General features: G+C 50.0%; 1 protein-coding gene across 4 annotated transcripts in view; it reads right to left on the minus strand.

Moving 5' to 3' along the window:
• Window positions 1-24,045, minus strand: part of TMEM132D (transmembrane protein 132D) — a 176,261-nt gene that overhangs the window by 25,772 nt on the left and 126,444 nt on the right. For all 4 annotated transcript variants that reach the window (XR_013340940.2, XM_085593389.1, XM_077787272.2 and 1 more), the window contains one exon: window positions 5,840-5,983. Coding sequence is in view for 3 of the 4 variants with exons in the window: in XM_085593389.1 (XP_085449515.1) it covers window positions 5,840-5,983 (144 nt within the window). In the remaining variant the exon portion in view is untranslated. The remainder of the gene's footprint in view (window positions 1-5,839; window positions 5,984-24,045) is intronic.

Consider the following 24,045-nt stretch of genomic DNA (forward strand, 5'->3'; position numbering starts at 1 on the left):
TGCAAATAATCACATTATTTTAATAGTTATTATAAGGAACAGATTATTTAAGTTGGGAGAAAATATCAGCTTTGTGTAATACCCACCTGCTCTAAATACACAGTTACACTTTTAGTTAAAATTGAAGAGCCATTAAAGCCACTTTTTGTAGGCACTTAGGTTTCTAATTTGCAGTTAAATTAATTGGATTTGAATGCCTAAATTGATTCAGATATCAGGCTTATCATCCCATAAGCAGTTCAACAGGATGATGCTGCAAAGCAAGGCTGAAGCAGGGGAGTTGTTCAGCATTTTTGGGGGCAGCTGGTGGGAAAACCAGCAGCACAGGGGTGTCCTGCCCAGGAACAGCAGCCAGGGACAGGGTCAGCAGGGCAGGAGAGCAGAGCCTGTCACTCCTGCAAAGCACGAGAACTGCTGCAGGTAATCCTGTCTGCTAAAAACTGCACCCAGGTAACTCCTGCTGTTCTGGCATCTCCAGCACTTCTCAGGTGTTTGGCTGCTTTACCTTCTTTTCTCTTGAAATCCTTAATCCTGCATCACAAGATTATCCACAGCTGGTGGTCAGGACACCTCAGCTCTGACCAGCATTCCTCTGTAATTTCTATTGTTAGAATTTTCTCTATTTCTCTACACTCCAGTACACGAGCCTCACCCTCAGCAAACACTGACAGTCCCACTGGGGTTTTCAGTATGGATGATTACAAAAAGGCAAACAACACCACAGAAACCTCATTACTTCCCAAGATGCACATCAGAATGATGAATTGGCAGAATATGTGACAAATCCAGTCACTTCAGCAGCTTTAGGTGAGTTTCAGATGATTCCTGGTAGGTGCGAGTCTGTTGTATTGGTTCCACATTCAGAATTCATCTTTGCCAGGCCTGTTTCTCACAGAAGAGAGATTAAAATTGTGCCTTCTGCCTTTATGAGCAGCACCAGCAGCACATGAACTGAACTCTACAGTTATTATTACAACTCTTAGTTTGGACAGTGCATTTTTTGAGCTTGTCTTGCATTCCTAGAGCAGAGCAGAAAAAGCATTTTCATTTTTAAAGTTGCTCCATCCTGAGGTGAAAAGGTCATACGGATTCCGATGTCAGGAATACTGAAATGGAGTTGAAATGACAGGACATGGTTTCATCATTTTCTATCAAAATGAAATGTTTAGACACTGCAGAAAATAAATACATACATTTGCTGATTTAAATCAAGGTTGTTTCCAAGACGGATCAAAATTTTTGGGGGATGGAATAAGGCTGCTCAGCTGGTGAGAGAAATCCCTTTCTATTCTGGAAAATCATGGCACAAACGTGGTCTCTCAAGGCACAGATTCATCAGTTGCGTTGTATATCACGGATAGAAAATCCTGCCCATTCTGGTTAGCCAGTTTGAGACATCACTGCCCCTCGGGGGGGGTTTTCTCCCTGTCCTGGCAGGGTGACCCTCTCTGCTGTCGCTGGCTCTGCCTTGCCCCCGGCCCGCTCAGCTCCCGAGCCCGTGGGCGCATCTCTGCGCTCAGCTCAGAGCTGACGGGTCAGCGGGCCCTCCCCTGCAGCCCTGCTCCGGGGCTCGCTGCCCCTCTGGCCCTGTGCCCTCCCAGCAGCACCCCTGTGAGCACAGGGACCCAGGGGTGCGCTGCAGGAGGAGCAGCCAGGGAACGTCCTGAGCACAGCCTGGGCTGCGTGGAGCAGGCAGCATCCTGACTCCATCTCTCCCCCTCTGACTTCTTACTGTCACTCCCGCGACTTGGGAAGAACTCAGCTTCTCCCTGAAGTGCACCAGTGTAAGGAAGAAAAGGAACAGCTGTTAAAAGTTTCATGCTTTAAAACGCTGTCTGCTTCAGGCTACTTTAAATGCTCTGACACTTCAGCTTCCCTAAGTCTGTCACATGATTAAAAAGATGTTATTTTACCGCTGATAAAACCACACTAAGTGTTAGTGAAAGATTTATTAGCCTGCGGTAATATTTTACAAATTGCCAAGTGTGATGCCCTCCCATCCAATCCACTCCAAAGTGTCAGAGCAGAGCAGCTGCCAACCCTCCCCTGGAGCAGGAGTGGGTGCCCACGCTGGGGCAGCAGCCCTGCCCAGCACGCCAGGGCCACCAGACCCTGCAGAGGCCAGGCAAGCCCCCGCAGCCTCAGCCACAGCGGGCCGGGAGTGCTGCACCAGAGGAGGAAACACAGCTGGGGTACAGGAAAAGGTTTTTCACAGAAAGGTGATAAAGCTCGGGACTGGCTGCCCGGAGAGGTGGGGGAGTCACCATCCCTGGATGGGTTTAACAAAGCCTGGATGTGGCACTGGGTGCCAGGGCTGAGTTGAGGTGTTGGGGCTGGGCGGGACTCGATCTTGAAGGTCTCTTCCAACCCAGTGATTCTGGGATTGTGTGTGATTCTGGGATTGTGTGTGATTCTGGGATTCTGGGATTTTGTGATTCTCTGATTCTGGGATTCTGAGATTCTAGAATTCTGTGATTCTGGGATTCTGGGATTCTGGGATCCTGGGACTCTGATTCTGTGAAATTCTGGAATTCTGGGATTCTGAGATTCTAGAATTCTGTGATTCTGGGATTCTGGGATTCTGGGATTCTGGAATTTTGGAATTCTCTGTGATTCTGGGATTCTGGGATTCTGGAATTTTGGGATTCTCTGTGATTCTGGGATTCTGGAGTTCTGGGATTCTGTGATTCTGGAATTCTGTGATTCTGGGATTCTGGGATTCTGGAATTTTGGGATTCTCTGTGATTCTGGGATTCTGGAATTCTGGGATTCTGTGATTCTGGGACTCTGAGTGGGAATTCCCAGAGAAGGCCACGCTGGACACCCCGCAGGGCTCTGGGGCAGTGCCCAGGCTGTGCCAAGGGTGCCAGCAGCAGCAGCAAGCCCCTTGCACTCCCCGAGGCCAGCACTTGTTGCCATGCATGCACAGCCCCGAGCTGCAGGGCTCTGCTGGAGCAGCACACGGCTCCGGCTGGCACCGGCTTTCAATGCAGAGCTCTGGGAAATGCAGAGCACAAAAAGGGCAGAGGAGCCGAGTGCTGCTCCCAGCGCTGGCTTCTGGCAGCTTTCAGGTGTCTGATCAAACAAAATGAACAAAAAGGAGCTTTCGTTTCAGGGTAACTGAAATGCAGATTTTCAATTAACTCGTCAAACTGAAGACCCAGAGCACTGGAAAGTGTTGCTTTGGAAACTTCCAGGCTTTGTTGAGCCTTGAAAGAAATGGCCATTTGGAAACAGAAATGTCTTTTCAAAATGAAAGATTAAAAGATTATTTTTCTTCTCTCCTTATTCTTGATTAAAATAATCTTGAGAGTTTATTCCTTACTAATAACTCAGCAAAAATAAAGTCTGCTCAAAAATCTCTCTTTTTTTTCCCCATTAGTTCAGTAGGAGTTTTACTCTCTACAAATGGTCCACACTTGACAGCACTTTGAAATTTACACCTTAACTTTTCTGTGTCTCACAGTCCTCATTAGTGAAACAGCCCGTAACACACCTCCATTTTCCGGTGTGGTTATTCTGTCGTGCTGGACCAAATAGTTTCTGAGAATCATTTGTCAAAAACAATGTTGCTTCAATGGACTAAATTCTGCTCTGACAAATTCAACCACGTTCAGGTGGGTGCACTTGGGCACAAAAAGAGTCAGTGCAGAGTTTGGACCAGCTCTTTAAAGTTCTTTGAAGTCTCAGATGAAAGAAGTGAGTAATAAATGTGGACCCTGAAACAAAAAGAAGAATGAGGTACCCTCATTCTGCAATGAAAATGAGCTTAACCTCATCATTAATCAACACCAAAAAAACAGGAATAAAAGCTAAGCCACGAAGACATAATCAATCTGTTAGATGCTACTTGACAGATGCACTGAAAAACAGCACCAGTAAAGACCCCTAAAAAGGTAATCTTAATCTTTCTATTTCAGTGGGCATCTTAAGCATGTTTTTCTTCCATTTTCTATTCCCCACTCCAATGCCCAGAGTACAGGAACTCTAATTACTGCAGCATGCTGAAGGCTGGCCAGTAATTATATATCTTTATCTTCATTAGATGCCTGTGAACGAGGCTTGCTCTGAACCGGAGCAGGTAAACTGGAAACTGGAGACACATTTCCAATTAAGAGCTCACTTTAAAGTGGCCCCTGATTCTGGCTGTGCAGAAACCTCTCTGCTGCTGCAGGAGGGGCCGGGATGCGCTGATCCCTGCTGGGAGCCCTGTGGCAGGGTGTCATTAACAGCCCTGTTAATGGTGTGGCTGTGTGAATCACCACACACACCAGCACATTCATGTCCTCGCAGGCAACGGCCACAACATCTGCAAGCAAAACTGGCTTTTTACATGCCTTCCAAACGATGGATTTGCTTTCAAAATATTTTTTTTTAAATTCACCAAAAAAATTAAATGGAAGATGAGCGAGTTAGGAAGGACTTATCCATTAACTCCCACAACATAAGGACAAATAATTTCCTTCTGTTTTTAAACCTAAATGAAGTCCAACAATTTGCTATATTTGGCAGATTTACCAGATCCAAAAGGGCTTCACAGAAGAGAAAAAACCCCAAACCCCAAAGGTTCCTAATAATACAGCCACAACGACATGCTTAATCAGAAAATACCAACACGGGGGCTAACCAGGAAAGTAGGAACATTGAGAAGATTCTAAAAGGAGAACATTAAAAATACTAAACTTTGAAATTGCTGGTGTTCATCTCATGTATAAGAAATGACCGTGAAGAAATTACTTAAATCAAGTGCAATGAGCATAGAAATTGCAATTATTTCCTTTTCTGTCAGAACAGATAGCTCAGGAGAAACCATTTACATCTCTGCCCAGCTCTGTTCTCCGCTCATTCTGCCCGAGTTGTCACTGGCTCTGTGGCAGGCAGCCACCAAACCTGTGGGTATGTCTCACATTCCCAAATGGCAGTGAGTCCCCTGTGCCCGCAGAGGCAGGACGTGCCCACAGCAGGGGTGGGTTTAGGGCTCAGGAGGTTTTGGAGCTGCTGGAGCCCAGAGCAGAGGAGCCAGGGCAGAGCAGAACCCCAGCGAGCTCCAGGCAGCCCTGGGCAATGCCAGGGCCCCAGGAAGGAGCAGCTCCCAGCAGTGAATGGGTTAACAGCCATTCCCAGCAGCTGGGAGCGTGGCCTGGAGGGTTTGTGCTGGTTATGAAAAAAAGTTTAAAATTCAATTTTAACTTTCATTCGTAGCTGCTTCTCTTGTTTCCTCTTCTGGAGTGACAGCCACAGAGGAGTTTGTGAAAAGATAAAAGCTGCTGCAGAAAGGCGACTTTAGTGTCACCCTGCCGGAATCCTCTGTGCTTTATCTGCCACCATCACCACTGCCCCTTCCTCTTCGCCATTCATCCCGCAGATTTTAGAAATCTGCAGGGCTGATCCTTACAGGATTTCAGTGGGAACATTGGGACTTGCTGAAAGCCCCCAAGAAGCACGGATTACCTTGAAGGTTTGGTGTGAGCCTCCCCTTTCAAGGCCAAAAAGGAACTTGCAGGCACTCCTGGGAGTGTCCCTCCTGGGAGTGTCCCCCTGTCCCTGGCCAGGCACAGAGCAGCAGCACGCTGCCAGCAGCATTCCACAGCCCGTGGGACCAGGGAGGCTGGCAGAGACAACTCTGGAGATGCTTCCCAAGGGGAAGTGTCAGACAGCCCCACGTGTTTGACGAGCAGGAGGGAAAATTGTGGTTTTGTGTTTGCTTTGTTGCTTCGCTGGAGCGAGCTATACAGCAATAACAGCAATAATAAATCTTGGTGTTCCAGCAGGAGAGCAGTCAGAAAATGAAAGAACTTGTTCCATTAGAGACCAGCAGTGCTCTGCAGCCTGGTCCTACCTTAATGACGTCTTCATCTGATGATCTGCATTCCACGGAGTCCACGAGGTCTGTCACCGTCCCATCATCTTCCACAGAAACCACCTTGACAGGGACAGCCACTGTCTTGCCAGTGAGAACGGCTGTGTTCAGGATCTCTGCTTCCTAAAAGAAAACAAGGGCCACTTACACACCTATTCTCTAGGAAGGCTTTATACACCCAGAGTCAGCTCTGATTCCTCATGGCTGGGGCAGGAACTGCTCCGAGTGCTGGGGATGCTGCTCCTCTCTGCCCTGCCCTGCTCCTCTGCCCTGCTCCTCTGCCCTGCTCCTCACTGCCCTTCTCCTCACTGTCCTGCTCCTCACTGCCCTGCTCCTCTGCCCTGCTCCTCTGCCCTGCTCCTCACTGCCCTGCCCTGCTCCTCTCTGCCCTGCTCCTCACTGCCCTGCCCTGTTCCTCACTGCCCTGCTCCTCTCTGCCCTGCTCCTCACTGCCCTGCTCCTCACAGCTCTGCTCCTCACTGCCCTGCTCCTCACTGCCCTGCTCCTCTCTGCCCTGCTCCTCACTGCCCTGCTCCTCTCTGCCCTGCTCCTCTCTGCCCTGTTCCTCACTGCCCTGCTCCTCTCTGCCCTGCTCCTCTCTGCCCTGTTCCTCACTGCCCTGTTCCTCACTGCCCTGCTCCTCTCTGCCCTGCCCCTCACTGTCCTGCTCCTCTCTGCCCTGCTCCTCACTGTCCTGCTCCTCACTGCCCTGCTCCTCTCTGCCCTGCTCCTCACTGCCCTGCCCCTCACTGTCCTGCTCCTCTCTGCCCTGCTCCTCACTGCCCTGCTCCTCTCTGCCCTGCTCCTCTCTGCCCTGCCCCTCACTGTCCTGCTCCTCTCTGCCCTGCTCCTCTCTGCCCTGCCCCTCACTGTCCTGCTCCTCTCTGCCCTGCTCCTCACTGCCCTGCCCTGCTCCTCTGCCCTGCTCCTTTCTGCCCTGCTCCTCACTGCCCTGCTCCTCACTGCCCTGCCCTGTTCCTCACTGCCCTGTTCCTCACTGCCCTGTTCCTCACTGTCCTGCTCCTCACTGCCCTGTTCCTCACTGCCCTGCTCCTCACTGCCCTGCTCCTCTGCCCTGCTCCTCACTGCCCTGTTCCTCACTGTCCTGCTCCTCTCTGCCCTGCTCCTCTCTGCCCTGCTCCTCACTGCCCTGCTCCTCACTGCCCTGCTCCTCACTGCCCTGTTCCTCACTGTCCTGCTCCTCACTGCCCTGCTCCTCTCTGCCCTGCTCCTCACTGCCCTGTTCCTCTCTGCCCTGCTCCTCACTGCCCTGCCCTGCTCCTCACTGCCCTGCCCTGCGGGAGGCTGCAGCTGCAGCGCTGTGCTCAGCCCAGCTGGCACTGGCTGGCACTGGACTGTCCATGGGTGGCACTGGGCAGCACTGGGTGACACTGGGCTGACACTGGGTGGCTCTGGGCAGCACTGGGTGGCACTGGGTGGCACTGGGCTGTCCTGCCCTGGCAGTCCTGGGCTGGTGCTCTGCCCAGAGTTTCTGTTCTCCAGGAGGCTCAGGGGATGGTTCCTCGGGCACTGCTCTCCCTGTCCCCAAGCCCAGGGACAGCAGCACCAGGGCAGCCCCGCTGCAGGGCACGGAGTGCTCCTGCAGCCTCTCCCAGCCAGGGGGGCTGAGCATCCCGTGTGGCAACGCCTGCACCCCAGGAAACAAAGCCACTCCTGAGATTTACAGCTCAGAGCCTCAGCACGCCAAAGCCATAAATCCAAATAGTTCCTCATTTGTAACTGCTGCTTTTTGCTGCTTGAGTGGAAAAGGAAGCTCCTGAAGAAATATTGTGTTCTTTATCTATAACTAACACAGATTACAGGAGATAAGATGTCGGAGCTCCTCAGGATGGGAAAAGTTATGCTTTTGCAAGGCTACAGCCAAACAGTCTCACTGTAAAAGTTGATTCCCTCAGCAGCTATTAAAAAGGTGCTGAACTTTCTCTAATTATTAACACAGCATTTCTTTATAATTCACTTACACTGAGCCCCTCCAATAATAAAATGAAATAATCAGAGAAAAACATGTCTCTGCGTGTAATAGAAATGGAAGACCAGGTAATCTTTATTCTGAAATTGCTACCACGGTAAATAAATAGTATAAATAGTATAAAGCATCTTAAAGAAGATGCTAGAGTGTTCTTTGCTTACTGAAGAGATTCATATTAAATAACTGAGCATATTAAGCCCTCCAGCAGAAACATATTCAGAAGATGTACACAGTAAGCATCAATTTAACTTGAAATGCAGAGGTGAATACCTATTAGGTTTTTTCAATTTTAATAGGTAGCTTCCCTGAAATTTAATTTCCCTTCAGACATCTTTTGCCTTATCTTTCCTAGGGTAGAAAAAAAGGACTTTACAATATCTTTATAAATCTTTCCAAATTTCTGTTTCTGTTGTCCGTGCACACACAGATAGCATTTCCTAATGCTTGTGTGTGGATGTGTGTGTATATAACTTTTGGAAGAGGTCAATGCATGCCTAACTCAGGCCTGGCTTTGCTGCAGCTGCCCCCCAGCTCCGCAGTTGGGGACACAAGGGGGTCCCCTCTGAGCCCCAGCACCCCAGGGAGGCTGTCCCTGCCTCTGCTGGCTCTGAGCCTGGCTGGGGATGCTCAGCAGCCCCTTGTGCTCACCCTGTCAGCATTTAACCTGCTGCCTTCATCACCAATAAACTGCATTCTTGCTTTTCTCTGGCAGTGAGGTGCATCCTTCCACCCACCACGCCCTTCAGGAGGAGCAGTGCTTGTCCTGCTCCAATCCACCGGGAAAAGAAGATTAAAAACTGCCCCTGACACTGCAACTCATGTTCTAGAAGCACAGCAGATCTCCACATTCTTCATGAGAGCTGTGGCATCTATCTTTGCAGGCTAAAAGTCAAATTTCAAAAATCAAGAGTGCTTCTCTCAGGTTCCAGTAGGTGTTTTGGCTCCTGGGCTGCGAGTGCAATCAGGAAAGAATAAACTGACCCCAAAATCTCCTGAAGTGCAGAGAGTGCACAAATGAGACTGAGCAGCTGCCTGGAAATCCCTCCCATTTCACACTCCTTAACCTTCTCTATTTTTAATGTAATTTCTATTAATCAGCATGTAGAGCATTAATCCAGGGTCCCACCTTGAATCTTTTCACTGTTTAGTTAAAAAAAGCCCGAGCTTTGCCTCCTGTTCAAGTCGCAGCCATCTTGCTGATAGCAGAGGATCCATGCTTCAGTCATGCATAACTAATTTCAAATCTTATTTAGCATCAAGTCTCAGAATTAAGCAGCTAAGTGACAGCTGTTTAATTAACTCCTTAAGCTGATTAGAAAGCATTACAGAAATCCCCCCAAGGAAGAGTTTATAACTGTCAAGAGAGCCTAAGGCCATGTTAATGCTTCTGTTTAAATTTAGTAAGCTTCTAAACCAATAAAGTCTAAATGCTTGACATTCTCATGGATGTGGTCAAACTCAGCTTTTTTCCTCCTGTTAGCCCTGCAAGGGTCGGGAACAAAAGCAGCCAGGGACGGGGTTTGGGGAGTCAGGAAGCACAGGAGGAAAAGCCAAGAGCTGCACCCCAGAGCTGCTGCCCGTGGCTCCAGCCCTGCCCTGGCCGGGATTGGAGCTGAGCTGGGGCGAAGCTGAGCTTGCACCCGGAGTGCAGAGTCATCTCCCAGCCCTGGCTGCAAGGAAAAGGGTTCTTCATCGCCTCTTAAACCCTAAATCCACCTTTAATGATAAGATTATGGCAGCTCAAGTACAAGTTTTAGAAGCAGCTGGTGGGGCTAGATACAAGGTGCTGCAGAGAAACCAAAATTGCTCCAAAGCAGATTTCCTCGCCTGCAGGCCATTATTGTCAGCTCTGAGCTTGCAAACAGCTTGAAATATATAAAATATAATCCCAATTTCCTTATTTCCCCTGTTGCTTCCAGATTCTTTCGGATGCGCTGGAAAAATTATTGAAAAATCAGCTGCAATTCTTCAGTGTCCAAAGGAACAAAGGAGTAGTGGCCAGAAATAACCCAAATTAATATGTGAGACCTTTTATATAAACAGAAGAGTTGAAAGTACAAGCTGAAATACTGCAAATATGAGAAATCATGGTGAAACCTGAAGGAGAAAATGTGACGAGACTGACATGAACTCCAGGGTTAAATGTGTGGTTTAATGTGGGCACGTTTCATCCTGCAGAATGGAATCTGGAGTCTCTGGGAATGGGAGAGAGGAGGGGGATATCAGCAAATTAATCCCATTTCATTCAAGCACTTGCTACTTCATCAGTTTCCCTTTTTCCTCGGTGCAGGCAGGAGAGCTCCAGGGGCAGAATTGCTGACACAGAGGCAGAAAGGAGCACCCAAAACCCAAATGCACATTTCTCTGGACAGATCTACCCGCTGACTCCCACTCCTCCACACAGTGCTGGAGAGGGGAAAATGCATTTTCTGAATGGTAAAATGTGCCTGCAAACCATTGTTTGGAAAGGAGTGGGTGGCAGAATCAACACTAGGGTATATTTTTAACCCTTTTTTCCTCAGCCTGTGATTCCTGGAATAATTTTGGGATGGGGGTGACACCTCCAGCCTCACTGGGGCAGAATCATGGGGAGGAGCAGAAGTGGCAAGGATGAGCTGTGAAACAAAACCCCAAATACACACAAAGCCCAGCAACCACAATTTTCCAGTTAAAAACCAGAGCACAGCCAATGGCTGGATTGTACTGTAGGGAAAAAACAACGTGGGATAATCAGAGACTGTCTGCCCCTCCTACTGTCACACACAAGGCATCCAGGAAAAATACCTCATTCTATTTAATCTCAGACTTAACTCTTGCAAAGCCTTTCAGCAATTTTATATTCTTATTAGCCAACTTTCATCTCGGTGTGGACAGAATCTGTCACGAGGGCTGGAGGAGGGTGGGGAAGGAAAGCTGAAGATGCAATGCAGTGCTGAGAGCAGCAAACGGGACAGGAGCAGAAGGAGAGGCAGGCTGGATTAGGGTTAGGCACAGAGGAACAGGGGGATCATTAGAAGAGGACCAGCAGCAGGAGGCTTCTCTTGCACAGCCTGTGACGCTCAGGAAAAAGCTCAAGCAGGACAGAAATGCATCTCAGCAGGCAAATGCAGTGCTGCTGTACCTGCCCCAGGGGCCGGGCTGGTAATTCCCTTGTTTCACAGGTGTGTAGCAAACACAGGCAATCCCAATGTGGGCACTGCCTGTGATTGCAGGATGCAATTCCACATGTCTGAGTGATGAAAAGAGCCAGGAACAATAAATCATCTCACCCCCAGGGAGAGAAAAGCACATTTGCCTGTTGTGTCCCTTCTCCTCACGCTGCCTGCCTGGTGTGGCTCAGCTGGAGGGGCTCCAAGCAGGGATCTGGATTTGGTTTGTGTCTGTGCAGTGTCCAGCCCTGCTCAGAGCCCAGCTCGGGCTGCTGCAGCAGCCACCAGGCTGCAGGAACAGCTCCCTTGCAGGCACAAGGGGAAAACACAACAAGTGCAAGAGCAAGTGCTGGGGAGGGCTGCTGCCTCCCTTCTGGGCTCTCTGCTGCTGGCAGAGGCACCCAAGGGTGTCACGCCTCCAACTGGGACTCCCCTGAGCAGAAGTGAGTTTTAAACCTGTGCTTTCTGTGCTTCGGGGAGCACACTGGAGAGGGAATGAGCTGCTCAGCACTGGGACAGGCTGTGACAGCACCAGCAAAGCCACCAGGCTGCACTGGGGCTCCTTCACAGCCCACAGCTGGGGAGGCAAACCCTCCCTCGGGGTTCACTTTTCCCCAGCTGCACAGGCAATGTACATTTAATTTGTCCCGGGTTTAAGACAACCAAGTCTCTTTGATGTGTAGCATTTAGGAATTGTGTTAGCATCCTTCTGGGGAGCCCTCCTTTGGTGTTTGGGTGGTTTGCAGTGCTAAGTAGCTGCCACCATCCCAGGGAGCTGTCACACACCTTCCCTGCTGTATCAGAGCTCAGAGTTGTCAGCTCTGGCTCTTCAGAGGAATTGTTAATTAATTCACAGGCCCCAGACTGTAACTGCACGGAGCCGTGTGTGCATACGTGATTCCCTAGACAGGCTGCTTGAGCTGATCACCAACACGGCTGGTCTGAAAAGGAACCACACCACCCCTCTGGGGAGGATTTCCTCCTGGCTGTCCCCAGCAGGCTGCCAGACAGCCCAGGAGGGGCAGGTGGGTGCCCTGGCAGGAGAGCTGGCAGAGGAGCTGGCAGCCTGCCCCCAGGTCCAGCAGCCACTGTGGCACAGCTGAATTTTAAAGAGGCTGTAAAGCACCCAGCTCTGCAGGTGCCAGGGAAGAGCTGGGAAAAGGGCAGGAGATCACCTGGCAGGAGGGAGCAGGGCGAGGGGCAGGGAGGCAGGGGCACGGTGTGCCAGCTGGGCACAGCTGTGCCAGGGGATGCTCCGGGCTCTGCCCTGCCCGGGCACTGCAGGGTCACTCTGGATGTGGCACAGGCACGGAGCCACCGAGGCTCGCTGGGCTGGGCTGGCGGGGAGGGGATGGACTGTGCACAGCAGGGCTGCCAGGCTTGTCGACCTCAGGGGCAAGAAACCCATTTATCAACACGTTCATCAGCTCTGAGCTGATTTCCCCACCATTCTGGAAGCTCTGCTGGTGCTCCTGCAGCTTTCCAGAGGATGCTGAGAAGCAGTGAGGCTATGAGCTGCCCAAGCCCCCAGGGACACAGCCACCAGCCACCCTGGAGCTCTGCTGCCCCTCTGCCCTGCTGCACGGGGAAAACCCTGCCAGCAGCAGCCACCACGGACCAAGGGGGTGGCAGCACAAGGGGCAAATGATGCAGGGACCATGAGACAACAACAGATTTGCAGGGATGAAATCTGCCCAAATGTGGCAATTCCTGTCAACTCCCTTGGCAGAGGCACAGAGCAAGGACCAAAGCAGTTTTTCACTTTTCTAAAGAGAAGAAGGGTTTTAAGGAAAAGAGAACTCGTGTTCCAGGTCACTGTGCAGAGGAGAAGTGACTGAACTGCCTGTTCCAAAATCCCCTTCCAGACTGGCCTGGCACTTTGTGTAGCACGTTCACATTTAGGAATGTCAGGCAAGAAGCAGCCTGAGCTAAACTGGGACCATCACAGGGCCTTGGAAAGCTGCCTGCAACCCAACAATTCATTCATGAGCAGGCTCAGGGCAGAGCAGGGGGCAGCCTGCAGCCAGCGGGCTCTGCGGCCTTCGTAATTAGCTCCTGAGCTGAGCTTTAAACAGAAACACAAAAATAAACAACCGGGACATTCAGAAAAAGAACCATGTTCCAGCTCCCATATGGCAAATGGGGCCAAGGTCTGCTCTGAGACATGTGAGCATGACCTTCCTGAGGATGCCGTGGTGGCCAGGACAGAATTTGGGTCACAGCACAGCAATCTGGGTGCTGTGAGACCCAGGCAGTGGCTGGACAAGGATGCTGCTCCTGCCTGCAGGGCTGCACCCTCTGCCTGTGGCAACCTCACCCTCACCGGGGCACTCACTCCCTGTTTCTAGGCACCAAACCCATTTATCCCGTGTATGTGGTTCTACCACTGCCATCCCTCCAGCTGAGGAGCCAAATCTTCAGCTCTCTGCATTTGGTCTTGGGAAGAAAATTTTTTTTTTTTTTTAACAGAACACAGCAAGCAAAGTTTTATTCCTAATCTCCCTAGTTACAAATTCCGAGCCCACAGTGGTGTTTCTGTGCCTGGATTTCAGTGGCAATGCTCACTTAGAACTTTCCCTCTGTGATTAGCCAGTGACATCAGCTGCCAGGATAGAAATGGGTGCAACTCTGCTGATTTCACAGATATGCCAGGGAAGTGACCCGCACATTTGATTCCCTGCCACACATAAAGGCTCTGGTAAAGGGCAGTATCAGAATCGGAATGAAGATAAAACATTTTTAGGTCTAGAAGTAGGCTGAGAAAGAAAGCAGTGAGCCCGCAAGCTCTGCTTTGATCATTTAGCCTTTACAGATTTGTGACAAATTGTTTTTTCTGCATGAATCTGAACTGATACAGATTTACATGAGTAGTTAAAAAGTAATACCAATTGGGAAATAAAATCCCTAACAGCACCACAGAAAAGCAATAAACTTAAGAAGCAGTTAGGCAGACAGAAGAATGCTTTACAATAGGAAAAAGAATTAATAACAGAGAAAAGGAGAGGTCGGACACTTGTAAAGCTGGTTGTGGCAGGCTGAAAGCAGAGAATCCAAAAAGCCATTAGAAAAAAGACATGAAGAATCTTGTAATAATATCCTGGGGAACATGCTTGCTTCAGATTCAATGCCTTTAAGACCACGCTGTGTGTCCTGTGACTCTTGTTTAATGCCTAATCCTTCCGGAACGATTGGCAGAGAGCTCGTTGGTCTCAGCAGAGTGTCCTCAAGGAAATAAATCTGGACTTGCCATCAAATTACATATTTTATACCCAGGACATTTCAAGTGCTTTCCTAATCTGGTGTATGCAGAGATTTGCAGCCAGCAATTCTCTGGAAGTCAGCGCAGGAGGAAAAGTTCCATTTCCTTCCCGCAGCTGCTCCTCGTTTGCAGGTGAGGAAAAGCCCTGCGAGCACAGCCCTGCTCAGAGCTGCCCTGCTCCGAGCTGCCCTGCTCAGAGCTGCCTTGTGAGCACAGCCCTGCTCAGAGGTGCCCTGCTCCGAGCTGCCCTGCGAGCACAGCCCTGCTCCGAGCACAGCCCTGCTCCGAGCTGCCCTGCTCCGAGCTGCCCTGCTCAGAGCTGCCCTACTCAGAGGTGCCCTGCTCAGAGCTGCCCTGCTCCGAGCTGCCCTGCTCCGAGCTGCCCTGCTCCGAGCTGCCCTGCTCAGAGCTGCCCTGCTCAGAGCTGCCCTGCTCTGAGCTGCCCTGCTCAGAGCTGCCCTGCTCAGAGGTGCCCTGCTCAGAGGTGCCCTGCTCAGAGGTGCCCTGCTCAGAGCTGCCCTGCTCAGAGGTGCCCTGCTCAGAGGTGCCCTGCTCCGAGCTGCCCTGCGAGCACAGCCCTGCTCAGAGCTGCCCTGCTCCGAGCTGCCCTGCTCAGAGCTGCCCTGCTCCGAGCTGCCCTGCGAGCACAGCCCTACTCAGAGCTGCCCTGCTCAGAGCTGCCCTGCTCCGAGCTGCCCTGCTCAGAGGTGCCCTGCTCAGAGCTGCCCTGCTCCGAGCTGCCCTGCTCCGAGCTGCCCGTCCCACGCTGGCCCTGGAGCCCTGAGCCCGCACAGCTCCAGCTGCCCCGGGCACTCGGAGCAGGGAGGACAGGACACCCCTAGTCACTGGAGCTGCACTGGCAAACAAGAACTAAAGCTTCTTCCCACTGGGTTGTTCCCCTGCTGTCCTGCTTCAGGGACCCTGTTTGCAGAGAGACTTGAAGAATTGTATTGGTTAATGGAATGGATTTTGGCATTAGTGGAAAATATAAGCCCTCAATATGAAATATTGAATTATTCCTGATTAATTCTTTTATGGGCTCGGACTTGCAACTGATTTAATACTCCTGGATAATTACTTCTGTTATAACTGTGCCTTTGATTTTTAATTAACCATACAAAGTTTCTCATTCAAATCTAATATTACCTTTGTTAACAATGTCAACTCTCTGTTTAGAGATTCTGCTCACATTAAACTGTATGCTGAGAAATTAAAATCTGCTTTTCCTCAACTGTGTGAACAGATTCTGTACCAGGCTTATTTATTCTACATAATTATCTAGGGAAATACTGTTTCTGGTATCCCGAGCACTGCTGTCTGCCAAGCCACCCCTTTCCTTGGGCAGCACTGCTCTGTGCTCCCTCATCCAGCTCACACCGAATCCCAGACTGGGAGGGACCTCAGACCCACCCCGACAGCCTCCACTGTCCCAGGCTGCACAAAAAGCCAAAGCACAACATCTTCAAACCTGTGTGTCTTTACTCACCTAAATTCTTCTTTACAGATGTAATTAAGTGAATTTCCTCCATGAAAATCCAGTCAAAGTGAGCTGCCTGCTGAGCAACTTCAGTGATCATGCTCCTTGAAATTCAGAGTCTGGATGTGGGTCTGGGTGTCACACTCAGACCATTCACATCAGAATCTGGTCCTTGCTTTGAAAATGTCAGGATTTTTACCTTAACTCCTTGTAATTAGATTCACATTTACCCACAGAGAGAAGTTTGTGTCAGTCTTTCAAAGGTTTGGGCAGGTCCACACACCTCAAAAAGAGACACAGCCTCTGGGAGTGTATGGCTTAATGGAAATGGTTGGTAAAGCTCCCTGTGATCAAACTAAATGGTTTGTTTTTTTGACTATCTACCATTTTTAGAAAGGTTATTCTCAGAATATTGGGCATTCTCCTGTTTGACCTGTTAGCTAAATGCAGCTGTGCAGAGCAAATCACCCAGCTGCAACCTCATCTCCTGTGTTTGTTGGATCAGCTCTCCTTCATTTGGGAGCTTTTCCATCCTAATTGTTGAGCCCTTCAGAGGAGCAGCCGTGCACTCAAGGGCTTTTTGCCCTTCTTATGTTAAATAACTTTGCTTTTAGGGAGGACAAATTCACACTTTTGCCATCCAAGTCACGTCCTGGCATTTTTCAGTCTATTTTGCTGTTTATGACCCCTGCCCTCATAGAGACGAGGCTCAGAACAAGTTTAAGGAATTGGACAGCAATTACCAAGTGTGGAACCAAAGGACTCACAGAGGAAGGAGAGCTGACCTCGACACTGCCTCCTGCTCCAGCCACAAACACCCTGAAAGGGCTGGGGAGCACTTCTGACCTCTGACTAAGCTTCTCTGTGCTTAGCAAAAGATCACAATCCTGCAGCCTGCAGGGTATTGGGCAACTGCAATGCAATCCACTCGCTACTGTGATGAGGCACATATTAAAAATATATAAATATATCTATATAATGTATTAAAAACTAAGTATGTGAGTGCTGCTGATTGTCAATTCTCACAAATGCTAAAGGATTCCTGAGAACTTACAAAGATCTGACAAAAGTTTTAGACATTTTAAAGCTTTCAGCTATTTTCCATTAAGATTCTCGAAGGAGTTCAACTGAGGATCAAAAGCTTTGCAGAGAAACATGAAAAATGCAAACACAGGAATGATGTGCTGCTGCTCCCCCTCCCCAGGCTGGCACCCCAAGGCACTGAGATCAGGAACGTCAGGGCTCAGGCTGTGCCCTGACGCTGCCCAGCCACTGGGTTACACCTGCCTGCATGCCAGAGAAAAGGATGCCACAGCTTATTCCATGGTTAAAACCAAGGAAATGGAGTCTGAGAAAATAATTATGTTGTGCTTGAGGAAATATGGAAATGACCACGAGCTGCTGCATTTAACCGACTTCTTGAAATTAAATTATTTGTATTCAAATATGTGCAAAACCAATGATCATTTTTGGTTTTGATCAGCTCAACCTGTTCTTTGGGGAAATTAATTTGATGCTCTGGGTATAAACACTCGTTCAAGATGCTCACCGTGAAGCAATGTTTTCCTCCTGCTCTCCTCAGCACCAAAGCAATTTTCAAAGCATTCCCATTGAAAACACAAACAAAACAGAGGAACCATTTCATGAGGAGGACCAGCAACTGCAATCAGAGAAGTAATACTTAAAGCACAATTTAATCCATGTTCAGCAGCAGGCCACAGGTGGGTGGAGAAGCAGGAACAGTATTTCTGCCTGCTGGAGGCTGCAGCCCAAGGAGGTGTGCTCAGCACCCACCCTGACCCAGCGAGGGCAGAGAGCAGTGCCAGGAGCTCACCTGCAGGGACTGGTACCACCCACCCCAATCCAAAACAGGGAAACCACCTGGAGCCTCCCAGTGCTGCTGGGATCCTGCCAGAACCCTGCCAGCTCCAGGGGCAGCACCTCTGAGGTCCTCCCAGCAGAGCTGCTCAGAGCAGCCTAGAGCACCAGGGGATTTTAAACCCTCATGGCTGAGACTTGGACCAGAAGGTGGGACTGAGATCCCTGCTGGGACGAGCAGAAATCAGAGCCCAGGAGGCCTGGAGGGGAGCCCCTTGTCCTGCAGAGGCTGCAGCAGCACCAGAGCTCCATGGCAGGGCTGTGGAAGGGGAGCTGGTGGAGCTGTGGAAGAGGAACTGATGGAAGAGGAGCTGGTGGAGCTGTGGAAGAGGAACTGATGGAAGAGGAGCTGGTGGAGCTGTGGAAGAGGAACTGATGGAAGAGGAGCTGGTGGAGCTGTGGAAGAGGAACTGATGGAAGAGGAGCTGGTGGAGCTGTGGAAGAGGAGCACAGCAGAGATCCCCAAGGCACCACAGCTCTGCTGAGCCCCTCTGGCCTCCCCAGCTGCTGCTGGGCCACAGGGAGTGAGGAGCACTGCTGCCAGCAGGGACAGTGCACAAATCCCAGCGGGACGGGGCTCTGAGGAACGTGGCTGGAGCTGTTTATTTCCAGCATCACTCTCATTTTACATGGTGATGGCAATGGGAAGGTGCCAGCAGCTCACAGCCCTGCCAGCAGACAAAGAACTCAGTGTTAGAATTTACTGTAAAAGCTTTCTGACCAGTCACACACAGCAAAAGCACATTGACACCAGTTCTACCCAACCACTGCAAGCACACGTACCTTTGGTTAAAACAATGCTGGCTTATTTCCAATACAATACCTGCTTGTAAGCCTTCAAACACAGTGCACAGAGCTGTTACTAAGCTTAGAACTTGCTAATATCTCACTAGATAAACTTTTCTGTAGCTTAGGGAGTTATTCTAGACAAGCATTAGTACACAGACCATTGTTCTATTTGTAGTTACTTTATACTTCTTGTATCATTTTTCTGCTGACAAATCTCATATCTGCTGCTTAGCTCTGATCACAGTTCTGCTGTGTCTGAGGCCTGCCTTTTGCAGCTTTCCCAAACCACTCTGATTTTAAGGATTCCCACAATTCCCCCTCCTTTGTTTTTGGAAAGCACAGCAGGCTCCAGCTGAAGGCTCTCAGGGCTGAGCAGGACCCCTGCAGGAAAAGGGGCCAGGCCACCTCTGTCCACCTCTGTCCATCTCTGTCCATCTCTGACCTTCACAAAAGCAGAGAGTGCAACCCCAACTTCTGCTTTCCCATCTAGCACAAGCCTTCATTTCCTTCCCAGCTGCTCTCTAATGTCCAGAATTATCAGTAGCAATATTCTCATTCGTTTTCTTTCAATTCCTTCTGTAATTGCTTGGGGATTTCAAGTGCTGCCAATATTGGGGACATTATTAACCCCAGGCAAAATATGCATTGGAAGACCACAAACCTTGGTTCTTGCCTTGTTACCATAGTTACACCTGACCAAGAGGTGACACCTGAACTCTGTCTTCAGGCTCTAAGTAAGTGATGAAGAACCAAAGGATCTCAGAAAATGAACTGACAGTGTTTGAAGAAGAAAAGGTCAAGCACACTCATGGGAAAATCTCAAAAATTTAAGCTCACACTATTAATTTCTATAAACAACTTGTTATCACCCTGCCTACACGGATCTGATGAGATTATTCTTGCCAGCTCTTGATCATGATACTGTGCAAGTGTATATTGAAAAGCTCTGCCTTTGATCACAGGGAGCACAGCTATTACAGATAATGTACACACTGCACGCCTACTAATCTTATTCTGATTTTTCCTGGGAAATGAGCAGTTCTGAAATATGCATCTCAAATCAGGAAACTTCCAGGATCACAGAACAAGCAAAAAACAGGCATTAATTGACGTTAAATCTGACAAAATGATTAATACCGATACTTACACCCCCAGATTTCTCCATCTGTCAAAATATTACAGCAATTCCAGCAGTGCAGATGTAACTGCTGGGCCTGAACACAAAAGTTCCTGCTGAAAGTTCCCTGAGCACTTCAGAGAACAGTGCTGTGCCAGTGCACACCAGGGGTGCTTCGATTCCTGTGTGCAAGCATCCTCCTCTGGGAGCTAAGGGATGATGAGCAAAGCTTGCTCTGCCAGCCCACGGGTCTGACACAGAGCAAACAATGGCATTCATTTCCTCCAGCTTCACTGAAATGACACTGAAGCCCCAGGGATGTGTTTTAGTGACAGAACACACGACGTCTGTGCTGGGAATTTTTACAGCTGCTGGAGAAGGTGCTGAGGCTGGCAAAGGCTTTTTTGCCTGTGTTCCACAGCTGAATTGAAGGAGTGCCAAGTGCAGCACGTCAGGAAGCAGGACTGAGAGCAGCCCAGGCAGTGTCTGCCACGCAGTCCCCACTCTCCTTGAGGTGTGACATGTGTCACTTCTCTGCTGTCACACAGGGTTTCATGCTAGGCTAGACCTGCATTTCTGGAACAAAACAAAAGCAACTCTGTAATCATACACGTCAAGTCAGATTTCCTCCCAGCATGGAGGAGATGAGCAGGCTCTGAAAGCACAACTCCAAAAGTCATTCTGCACAAGATGGACACTCCTGGCTTATTGTGTGCTTGCAGGATAGATTGTTGTTGTTTTGGGGGTTTGTTTTAATTACAGCTAAATAAAACCAAGTAATGTACCAGAAAATCATGGATCTTTTCACCTGATGTCACCCTTCCTTTTGATGTTCAAAATTCCTTTGGCTCCTTTCCTCCACACAACCATGCTCCTGGGTGTCTGAGTGCATCTCAGCCTCTCGGTCTAGAACTTCAGCATTCAAAAAGCTGAGCAGGAGGAACTTCTCCAGTCCCAGGTAAATCAGGCTGGCAGCCATGTGGCCCCAGTGACTGCAGAGGAGCTCTCCCTGTGCACTGGAGACGTCAGATCTGCACCCCAGAAAGTTTGTAAATCCTACAAAGTTTGTATTCTGCACAGACCCACGTTCCTGATAAAGCAGATCTTTTACAACACATCTTGAGGGGCAAACGTGGGTGCCATGAATCTGAAAAGCCAACCTGCCAATCCTGAGCCAGCCTGCTCATTTTCCTGAACAGCTTTCAAGGACATTTACCATAAATCTGTGAAAGGAGAGCTACTTACAGGTCTGGGATTTATAGAAAGTGCTGCCTATTTGTGCTCTGTCTTCTGTCAATAGCATTAAGATTTGCAGTTTGCACTGAATTATCCAATGACCTAAATCCTAGCGAGCTATCAAAATCAGTTTCCCAGATAAAGTCATGCCGGAGTTTGATACATTTATCAGTGCCAGACACACAGCACTGCTTACAAGCACGGCAATTTCTCAAGTCTTCTTCGGCAGCAGACAAAAGGGAGGTACAAATGAATTACAGCCTATTCACTCCAATGGTTTAAAATAATTATCACCCATTGAAACAAAGTAATGCAATTCCTGCCTCCTGATTTCACACAAAGTCCTGCTGTAATGAGGCACTGTTTATTTACCTAATGTAAAGCATCCACATCTGATGCTGACAGCTCCAGAATGATTTATTGTTCTTCCATTATGCTAAACACTTGGGCTCGATCATGCCTCATTATACAAAATATAATCCATTGCCAGTCAGCAATGATCTGGGGAGGCAGGGGCTGTGCTGGGTGCCAGCACAGCTTGTGGGGACAGGAGCAGCAGCCAGGCTGGGCAGGGACATTCCCTGTCCTCACCTCTCCCAACAGCACAGCAGCCCTGCTGCAGCTGCAGCTCTGCTGGGCAGGGACATCCCTGCAGCCCTGCAGGAGCTGCAGCCAGGCTGGGCAGGGACATTCCTGCAGCCCTGCTGGGCAGGGACATCCCTGCAGCCCTGCAGGAGCTGCAGCCAGGCTGGGCAGGGACATTCCTGCAGCCAGGCTGGGCAGGGACATCCCTGCAGCCCTGCTGCAGCTGCAGCCAGGCTGGGCAGGGACATCCCTGCAGCCCTGCTGCAGCTGCAGCCAGGCCGGAGGGGCTGGAGGCAGCTGGGCACTCTGATGCACACAGCTCCTCCAAACCCTGGTGCAGCACAGGGTGCAGTGCTGCTCTCAGGGGCAGCTCCAGGGGAGGTTCCTGTCGCCCTGATTCTTAAGATTTTCTAAAGCCTTCTGAGTTTACATGCTGTTAGAAAACTTTCTCACACAACTTTCTATAAACAACATATTGTTTTGCATTCCTTCATGGGGGTGGAGAAACCTGATGTACTGGTGGTTTGTGCAATGTCTTTGGAGAGGTGGCACCTTCACCCTCCAATCCACTGTCACCTTTGGGAAAGTATAAAAGGTGGAGTCAGAAAATAAACCTTCTCCTTCTTTACCTTGAATAGCAGTGGCTCGTGTCGTGCTTTCCTGTGCCCTACAGCGACAGGTTCCAGCAGCCAGCTGCTCCTGCCAGGCTGTATTGACAGAGCAAGGACCAGAGTGTTCTAAACACAACAAATGCCTGCCTGGACAGAGAATTTCCCATTGGGAAAATGGAAAATTTCTCTGCAACTGGGATGTACCCTGGGATAAACTTTGCTTTCAGTTATTTCCCAGCCTGGCAGAGGAACACGTGTGGGGTCACTGCAGTGACAAAGAGCTGCTGCCACCCTCAGAGTGTGCCCCATCAGAACCCACCTCCATGTCCTGGCACAGGCACACCCTGGCCAGGGGACACTCCCTGCCCACCAGGACCCTGCACAGCCACGGGGACCTGGCAGGGATGCCAAGGGACACCCAGCCCTGCAAGGGGAGCTCTGAACCCACAGGAGCCTGAATCCCACCCCACACAGCCCCAGCCACAGCAGCAGCCCAGCTCCCCTCCTGCCAGTGCGTGTCCTGCATGCCCAGCTGCCCTCAGATTCACCAGCACAGCCACCTCCTTGGGGGACAGGGGGACAGGGATGGCCTGGGACAGACAGGGCACTGCTGGGAGCCACCTTTGGGTGCCAGGGGATGGCCTGGGACAGACAGGGCACTGCTGGGAGCCACCTTTGGGTGCCAGGGGATGGCCTGGGACAGACAGGGCACTGCTGGGAGCCACCTTTGGGTGCCAGGGGATGGCCTGGGACAGACAGGACACTGCTGGGAGCCACCTTTGGGTGCCAGGGGATGGCCTGGGACAAAGGCACTGCTGGGATCCATGGAAGCACAGAAACACAAGTGGCTCCTGCACACTGAAGAAGGAAGAAGGATAAACCAGAATGAGAAGACACATCCCTGCAGGGCCAGCAAGGGGGCTCCTGGTGTGTTTCTGTCCTTCTGGCCAAATGCAGTGTGCATTCCAAGAGGCTGCCAGCAGCTGAGGCCCTGGCAATGCCCATCTGGTGGCATTGCAGGCACTGCTGGGCACGCAGAGCACAATTAAAGCCTCCAGCAGACACAGCCTGCGAGAGCCAAACTCCACCAGAGGCTCTGACATGTGCACTGAAGATTCTGGGTGCTCTGGGAGTTTTGGGTGCAACCCAAGGCTTTCAGACAGATCAAAGAGCAAAGCTCCAGGACATAAAAATATCCCTCTCATGCACCTGAGGGAAAGACTGTCCTCAGGAGGGAAAGGAACAGCTTTCACTGAAAAAATCCTACACTGAGAATTTAAGTTTTTTCAGAGCCTGTGAGAGATTTTGAACAGCTTTTGGAGCTTTCTAAACTCTGCAGTCTGCCTTAACCTAGGTTTATGTTGCATAAACACTTGCTTTCAGATTTATTATTATTATGAAAGATACAACATGAGCATAATAAATGATTGTGGTATTAAAGCACATTTTACAGCATCATCCTGAGTGCTGCTTCCTTTAAGCTCTGCTTACATGGCATGGAGGGATTTGCTCTGAAACTGTATTAGGATGAATGGATAGAACTCTATAGCACAGCCCAGGACATTTTTTCCTCTTATTTCTGAACAATTCTTAATTATTCCCAGCCCTGTGAAGGATGCACTCTCAGTGTTCAGATACAGAGGTGTCAGTGCTGGCTGGCTGGCTGCAAGGAAGGGCTTGGGAATTCCAGGGAATCTGGGAATAAAGCTTGGCCCTGCTTCCATTGCTGTGCCTTTGGCTCATGCTTGGAACAGTGCAGCCACAGAGCCAGGGCACAACAAGGGTCAGCAGGCAGGGAGAGAGGCTCTGAACAGAAGGAGCTGTCCTTACAGTGGGAATGAATGAATAAATTGGAGCCTGGCCTTTGGAGACAAGATTTCATCACCCCTCTGCTTTGTGCACTGAGAGCAGCAGGGGCTGGGGTGGCTGAATTCCCTCAGGAGGGATGAACTGCCCTGCCTGGGCTGCAGGGAGAGGCTGAGGGATGGACTGCCCACCCCAGGGTGCAGGGAGATGTGCTGGGGGATGAACTGCCCTTCCCAGGTGCAGGGAGATATGCTCAGGGATAATTTCCCCTCCTGGACCATCCCGGGG

The sequence above is a fragment of the Lonchura striata genome, chromosome 15 (assembly GCF_050655825.1).
Source record: "Lonchura striata isolate lonStrDom1 chromosome 15, ASM5065582v1, whole genome shotgun sequence".
Taxonomy (NCBI): Eukaryota; Metazoa; Chordata; class Aves; order Passeriformes; family Estrildidae; genus Lonchura; species Lonchura striata.